This window comes from Lepidothrix coronata, unplaced genomic scaffold, assembly GCF_001604755.1.
Source record: "Lepidothrix coronata isolate B3197 unplaced genomic scaffold, Lepidothrix_coronata-1.0 Scaffold99, whole genome shotgun sequence".
NCBI lineage: Eukaryota > Metazoa > Chordata > Aves > Passeriformes > Pipridae > Lepidothrix > Lepidothrix coronata.
Window position 1 is genome coordinate 2,309,514 of NW_016690279.1, and position 7,484 is coordinate 2,316,997.

The 7,484-nt window shown below is 51.8% G+C and overlaps 1 protein-coding gene across 2 annotated transcripts; it reads right to left on the bottom strand.

Moving 5' to 3' along the window:
• Window positions 1-2,964: 2,964 nt before the first annotated feature.
• SYS1 (Sys1 golgi trafficking protein) lies at window positions 2,965-5,533 on the bottom strand. 2 transcript variants are annotated; one of them, XM_017822704.1, is made up of 3 exons: window positions 5,337-5,533; window positions 4,600-4,667; window positions 2,965-4,020 (listed from the first exon to the last, which is right to left on the bottom strand). In XM_017822704.1, exons 1-3 carry the CDS (start codon window positions 5,496-5,498, stop codon window positions 3,780-3,782), a joined length of 471 nt encoding a protein of 156 aa, XP_017678193.1. In that variant the 5' UTR covers window positions 5,499-5,533; the 3' UTR covers window positions 2,965-3,779. The 2 variants fall into 2 exon arrangements, with proteins under 2 accessions (XP_017678193.1, XP_017678192.1); XM_017822703.1 differs by lacking the exon at window positions 4,600-4,667 and having other exon boundaries at window positions 5,337-5,507.
• Window positions 5,534-7,484: the final 1,951 nt, after the last annotated feature.

Here is a 7,484-nt window from a genome sequence, read left to right on the forward strand (position 1 = left end):
TACAAGCCTGCAAGTATTTGGAACAGAGGGGTGTTTGCAAGTGATTTCTGAATATGTCAGAGAAACACAGCAATATTCTTGGGCAGTCCAAGGCAGTCTGTGTTTTAAGGATGCTGCTGGAGCTCTGTGCCCTCCTGGCTGCAGAGGGACATGGGAGCTGTAACTAGTGGGGGATGTGCTCTACAATGTGAGCAGGGGACCCAGGGCCCTGCCAGCCCCACAGATCCCACTGGATGGATTCCAGGTGGTGGGCAAGCTTCTACAGCAAAGGATGTAGACCCAGTGGTGCTGGGTCATACTGCTCTCCTTTGGCAGTCAGGTGTTCTTCCTCTTACCTTCACTACCATCAACACTCTGCTCCTGCAGCAGCAGGAGGGAACAAATCCATTGAGGCAAATTCCAAGAAACAAGTCAGGGAGGAGCAGCTGGTGTTCAGAAGGGGCAACTTGACTTCCTGCAAACAGAGTTGTTACTTATGTACTCAGTACTGAGCATCTGGGGCACAAAGCCTTAGGGTGAGCAGTGGAGACAGGGGAAACCAGAGCACGGCAAAACCTGGAGTGAACCACTCAGGTGCTTCATTCTTTAATTCTTCTTCCACTCCAACAGCAGTGTTTGTTGTTTGATCCTGTTCCCCCTGCCCTGTTATCTCTTGTCCTGCCTGTGGCTTGTAGCTGGGGAAAGCTGAAGCAGGTGGGCATCATGTACAACCAAGGCTGGAGTACTTTGGATCCAAATCCTGCACTTGCTCGTTGTTTAGAACAGCTGTTTAATGCCTTTAGGAAAAAAAATAAGCACAACCCCCCCAGTATCCCACAACTCTTACCTTCTCTTTGAATTTGGAGTTCCTCTCTGTTAAAAATTTCTACTCTAAAACAGCTTTGAGGAAAGGGAAGGTAAAATTCTTTTTTTGCAAAATCATGGATGCCAATGGCTGGCTGACACTGCCACTGTCTTTGAGAAGAGCAGGTGTTGGGACACATCTTCCCTGGAAGCAAATCCCTCAACTATTGCACACAAAAAAACCCAAAGATTCATTAAGAAACAAAGACCATCTGTCACTGTTCTGGTATGGAGCAGCAGATTTTTTTTAAAGCCAAAGGTGCTTCTAAATCTGACTGAAAGCATGTGAGAGAAAATTAGGTCTCACAGTATGGGAGTGATGAGTTTCCTCAATCAATATTTCATTTTTAGCAGAACTTCCTCTATGACTAGGACAATTACAGTAGAATTCCTTTAAAAAAAGTAATACCCAGATACAGTCCCCCTGGGCAGTCAGCAGCCTTTCAGAAAGCATTTCTGACCCTACAGCACATTCCTGCTGATGCAGTGCAGCTCCTGGGGTGTCCTGGAGCCTCAGTGTGAAATCCACATTTGTCAAGGATTCTTCTCCTGGTTCAGAGAGACTCTCTGAGCCTCTCCGGATGCAAAGTACCCACATTTCACCCCCCAGGGAGGCTGCTGAAGCAGTTACAGCATATCTTATGCATTCAAAAAGAAAGGGTAAGTGTTCCTTGGTCCAAAGTCTTCATCTCTGTTCTTGCAGGGGAACAAAGGGAGCAGCTCTGTTAATATGGGCTCACAGCAACTCTGGGATCAGCTGGAAGAATGTGGCTTTCCCTCCTTGGTCTCATGTTCACTGTAATTAGTCTTTAGCTCCCACTTACCCTAAGAACAATCCCAAAGAACACAGAGTTCACACCATGCTTTGGTGTGGTGTTAAGCCTTGAGGTAAACCTGCAAACTTTCCCTGTCCCTGCAGGACTGGGATGTTCTTTCTCAAGAATAGCAACAAAAAGCAGGAGAGGACAAAATGACCCTGAGGGAGTCTTAAAAGATGACTAACAACACTGTCAGTGCTCATCACCCCGAGGCAGAACTGCCCTCTGCTCCGCCCTGATCCCAACCACAGGCACGCTCCTGCTCCTCTTTTCTGAGGGAGATACTGGCACCTACTGGAGACCAGTTTATATCCAGGCTGAGGTGACTGGGAGAAAGACAAGTATCCTTGTATATGAGAACTGAGCTGATTTTGAGAAGGGATGGACTGTCTTGCTGCAAGGGCAGCCCTAGGAAGTGACCTCAGGGTGGCCCTCCAGGCTGGCTCCTGCCCAGAAAAACACTTGTGTAAACTCTTCCCTTTGAAAGGCTGCTGCTGTTTGAAACTCTGCTTACAGGGGGTTTGGTCAGGAAGGGCTCCTGGTGAAATCCCAGAATATAAAAAGTGCTGGTTACATTTGTTTAGACAGAAATCCTGCTCTGAGGCAGCCCTGCCGGGTATGTAAAGCACAGGATGTTATCCTGCCTCAATTTACAGTGTCTGAGTGTGAGAGCAGGGACTGAAATACAGCTCATTCCCCAAGAACAAAGTCAAAAGAGCAGCTTTAAAGAGTTTATCAACTTCTGTATCTCCATATCATCCCACCACTTTTCAACAAGTTGAATTAGCAAATAACTTATGCAAGTTAACATTACAAATATTAATGTACAAAGGGAAGTTACTGCAGCAAGATGCTGCACAGGAGAAAATCTGTCTTTAGACCTGGCTTGGTCCTTGTTTGGGATTGCACGAACTGGTCATCCCTCAGCAGAATCCAGGCAGGATGTGAATCTCCTTGCTTGGGCTGTGGGGTCTGGAGGAACCACCGAGCCCTGGCCCCTCAGCAGTAAGGGGGTGTCACTGCCTGGTGAAGTTTCTTTGAAGTGTCTCTAAATAGAGGCACATCCTGTTATTTCGAGAAATAACAGCAGTCTCTTATTTAACATCACCTCTACCCAAACCAGATCTGTTGCTAGAATTCTGAAGCCGGGCAGGAACACCCAGACAAGTGGGAAGAGCAGCAGGTGGCTCCAGGATACCTCCAGCCTCAGGTTGAACATGGAGAGACCCTGGACTGCTGGCACTGCTCCCGAAGTGGGATTATGCCAGCTGACTTCCCAAGACAGCACTCACTGATGCCTTCCTTTCAGAGCAGAGGTATGCAATGTTTATTGTAGGAAATGTTATGTGCCCCAGACAGCGGGCATCTCACAGCCAGGTGTTCTCTGGCTGCATCCTTCTGTTGCCATGATACAGACACTCGTGGTACTCCTTGAAGGGCTCAGCTTCCCAGGAGAGCCATAACACACTCACAGCAACATAATGTTTTTATTATTACAAAAGGTTTCTTCAGCAAACTGCCGTCTGTCACCTCTATGTATCAAACATGGAAACAGCAAACAAACCCATCTAACGTTATAGGTTATTTAGTGACTCAGCTGGTGATTCAGGTAAGTACAACTATTTTCCTTTTCCCCATCCATTCACTTCTTTGACTCCTTTCCCAAACAAAGCCCAAATCAGTCACAGATTGGAAGCAGCAGCTCCCAGCCCCACTGCTCAACGTCCCAGCTCCCACAAGAAGAGCGAGCTGACCATCGTGTTCCCCACACAGGGCACTCCCATATCGTTAGATTCCAAATGCTCCTCACGCACCAAGTTTTGCTACCTGGCTTTTAACAGTCTCTTGAGCGAAGAGTTTAAGGGCACACTCTCCACACAGTCACATTAATGCTTCGTGTTAACAAAATAAACATCTGCTCCTCCCCCGCTGCCAGCTGATGCCAGAGGAGATGCTCACACTCATGCAGCCACCGAGGCCCGGGGGGAAAAAAAAGAAAATTAATAACAAAGTCTCAACAGACCTGCTGTGCTTCTTCAGGGATGATTCTGAGGCATGTCGGACGCACTTGTGCTGGAGACAACGGCGTTAACGCAGCGTGTTTGTCGCCAGGGGAGTCTATACGTTGGACTTGGGGGCGGAGTTGAGGGGGATCTCCCGCAGCTCTATCCGCATGCACAGGTACTCCCCGATGGCCGCCATCAGCGCCGTGCACACCACGTGCACCAGCCACCACGTCAGCGTCGACGGGAAGCGCGAGTTGTAGATCCAGCAGCCCAGGAGGTGGAAGAAGTGCACCGTGACCGTGAAATCCAGGCACTGCTTCCCGCGGCGGATGAAGTACAGCAAGGCCAGGGCGCTGCAAAGGTAAAGGCAGGAGGTGAATGAGATGCGCCGGGCCCGTGGAAAAGGGGGTGCAGTAAGAGCTGTCAGCAGTGCTGGTTATTTAGCGGTTTTAAATCTTCTTCAAATGTTTTAAGAATAGGTTGGGTTTTGCCTCTCTCCCGGCCACTGCAGCAAGACTTATATTCTTACAGCTTTTTAATTACGTGACGGCAGGGAAAAGAGATTTTAGTGCAATGAACAGGCAGGAATTTTTAAACTATCTCCCCCAGTAATCTCTGTGCAGTGGCAAAATTCATAAATCTTTACAGATCAGTGTTTGCTGAGATCCATTAATTCTAACTTTCAGTAAAATCTCTCACAGAAGCAAACCTCATTCCCAGCTGGGAAATTGAGGCAGTGAAGTTAAATGACTTTTCCAGGTTCTAGAAAGCCAGGAGTCAGCAGTTCCCAACTGCCCTCAGCAGACATGCTCGACCAGGCACAGGGATTTTGGGAGATGCTTTCAGAGAGGCAGGACATCACACTGAATTCTCTTATGGTTCAACGTTAAGGAAGGACAAGACGCAGGTGCTCCAGCTGGCTGCAGACTTACCAGGTGAGTGCATTGAGGATGAAAGCCATCATGGAGAGCCTCCCCGGCGGGGTTGAGAAGCCTAAAATCTACATGGGACTATTAGTAGGAACCCGCGGCACAAATCGCAGCCCAAAATCTGCTCCCGTGGCCCAGCCACATCAGCACGGCCCCACACGGATCAGGAACTACACCAGGAGCCTGGGCAGCTCTGTCTGAATGTCTGGGGGAACCTATGGGAAAGGGAAAGGTCTAGTTCTATGCTGAGGGGAACCTCTTAAACCGGGGAAGGGGGGTCCATACTGGGGTTACCTATATGGGCAGGGGCAGTTGCCTTTATACTGGGGTTCCTATACAGGGTGTTTGTCTCTATAAGGGGGTATCCCCTATACAGCGAGGTGGTGTTTCTACACAGGGGTACCAACCTATACAGGGAGTCTGTCTCTATATGGGGGCACTGTCTCTAACCCAGGGTACCATCTGCACATCGAGGTGCTGCCTCTACCCCGGGGCACCCTCTATTCAAAGGGAGAGCTCTATTCTGGGGGCACCCACACAGACAGCGGGTCTGTGTGCTGGGGGGCAGCTACACGGGGTTGGGGGACCTCTGCCCCAACACCGGGGTGCTCCGTGGGTGGGGGGCTCTCCCTAACACCGGGAACACCCACACCGGGAGCGGGGTCTGACTCCCTCAGCACACCCCCACCCCGCTCCAGAGGCCTGTGTGCCCACGGCGGCTTCCCGGGGCGCGCCCTCACCTCGTCGCTGAAGACCTGCTGGAGGGAGGGCCCGGTGCTGCCCAGGGTGCCGAGGAGGGCGAGCCAGAGCCCGAGCGAGCTGTAGTAGCCCGCCTGCAGCAGCACCATCTGCGCCACGATCAGCGCGGGGTCCCACACGTAGCTGCGGAACTGCGCCGCCATGGCCGGCCCGCCGCGCGCCGCGCCGCCGCCGCAGCGCCCCCTGGCGGGCGGGAGGACCCGGCGCCGGCCCCGCCCGCAGCCCCCCGGGCACGGGGAAAGGCGGGGTCGTTTGTGTGTTCGCCGAGGGTTTTGTTGTTTTCGGAAAGGCTGCTTGTACTTAAGGGCTGTTATAATGAGCCACTTTGAGGGCACTTTGCCTGTTCAGCCTGGAGAAGAGGAGGCTGTGGTCTCCGACATCTTCACGCGGGGCAGCGGAGGGGCAGGGACTGATCGCTGCTCTCTGCTCGGGGGGGGAACGGCCTGAAGTCGTGTCAGGGAAGGTTTAGGTTGATGTTAGAAAAAGGTTCTTCTCCCGGAGGGTGGTTGGCACTGACCAGGCTCCCCAGGGCAGTGGTCACGGCCCCAAGGCTGCCAGAGCTCCAGGAGCGCTTGGACAGCACTCTCAGGCACATTGTGGGGTTGTTGGGGTGTCTGTGCAGGGCCAGGAGTTGGGCTGGATGATCCTTGTGGGTCCTTCCCAGTTCAGACTATTGTGCGTTTCTGTGTTTGTGAGCACTGGGGCTCACTGGGGGCTGGGGCATTGCCCCGACCCCTCGAGTGCTGCCCGGGTAGCTGTGGTGGGGAGGGGATCCCGGGAGTCCCAGCACTGTTTGGTTTGTGACACGGAGAGGTTTGTCAGCAGTGGGTGGTGCCCGTGTGCTCTGTGCCTGGTGACCAACACCGGCTCTCTCACATCCACCTGCCCTGGGCATCCCCTGCCCTGAGCCAGTGCATTCAGTAACTTGGCTGGCCAGCCCTTGCTAAAAAGACAGAGTCCCTGATGCCCTGCCATACCCCTTGTGTGATCAACCCTTGGCCGATGGGTCTTCTTCTGGTAGCCTCAGTGAGCTGTCCTGCTTGCTTGGCTTCAGATATGAGAATTATCAATGTCTGAATAGTAAAATCCCCAAGGCTTCGTGGGACAGTGGAGCATTTTGGAGATAAGGCTTCCCCAGACCCCGCTCCCTGCCCATCTGCGCTGGTGTCAGTGCGTTCAATAACTTGGCAGAGCAGCCCTTGCTAAAAAGACACAAATACCAAACATACAAGAAATTATTGTCCTGGGGTATTTCCTTTCATCTCTAGGGCAGTTCCTGTAGGCACCAAGGCTATTTGGCAGCTGCTGCCCAGCTGTGCTCATTTTTTAGCTTTAGGCCACTGGGCACCAGGATGTTGTTTTGAGTCCTGGTATGCCCTGGCGGCACCTTTCCGTTACAGGGCTGTGTTGTGTGCAGGGCTTGGTTTCTTTTGGGAGGTTTCTTCTGCAACACTGTGGCTTCTTCTCTTTAGCCTCATGAAATGGCCGGGTGCCAGAATCCCTCATGCTCTACTGTACCCCTTCTGTGGTCAGCTCTCGGCTGCCGGAGCTCATTTTGGTGGCCTCAGTGAGGCATCCCGCTTGTTTGGCTTCAGGTATGAGAATTGTGACTGAATAGCAAAATCCCCAAGGCTGTTTGAGACAATGGAGCATTTTGAAGATAAGTTCTTTGCTGGAAAAGGGAGAGGAGGCAGCCCGGGGTGTTTCGGTGGATGGGGGAGTTGCCACAAGAGCCATTGTCACCTGGAAAAGAGAGGAGGAGGACCAAAGGGGATTCCAGCTTCTCTGGGAGGTGATAGGCTCACATCAGTCGTGGGTGTGGAATATTCTGGCTACGGGAACTCAGATTATGATCTCTGACAGTCTCTCATGACTTTTTTTCCATGCCTCATATGGGAAGTTCCCTAAGCGGCTTTGCTGCATGTTTTCCTTTCCTCATGCTGTGAATTTCACGGTGCCGAGGCAGTTTTGACACATTTTGTTCCTTGTTCCCGGACCTGCTCCTGGAAAGGATTGTGCAAGGCAGAGGCAGTGTGTTGTGGATGTGAGCCACTGCTGCTGAGTTCTCACTTGGGCCTTCAGAGAATTTATCTTTGCAGAAGCTCCAGCTCAGCCAGTGCAGAAATGAA

What these genes read in the sequence shown, in the direction of transcription:
- SYS1 (XM_017822703.1), bottom strand. Translation starts at nt 5,498, where the DNA reads ATGGCGGCGCAGTTCCGCAGCTACGTGTGGGACCCCGCGCTGATCGTG. An exon ending in AGCAGGTCTTCAGCGACGAG is followed by an intron (nt 4,021 to 5,336) that starts GTGAGGGCGCGC and finishes TTACCTTTGCAG; the next exon opens with CGCCCTGGCCTTGCTGTACT.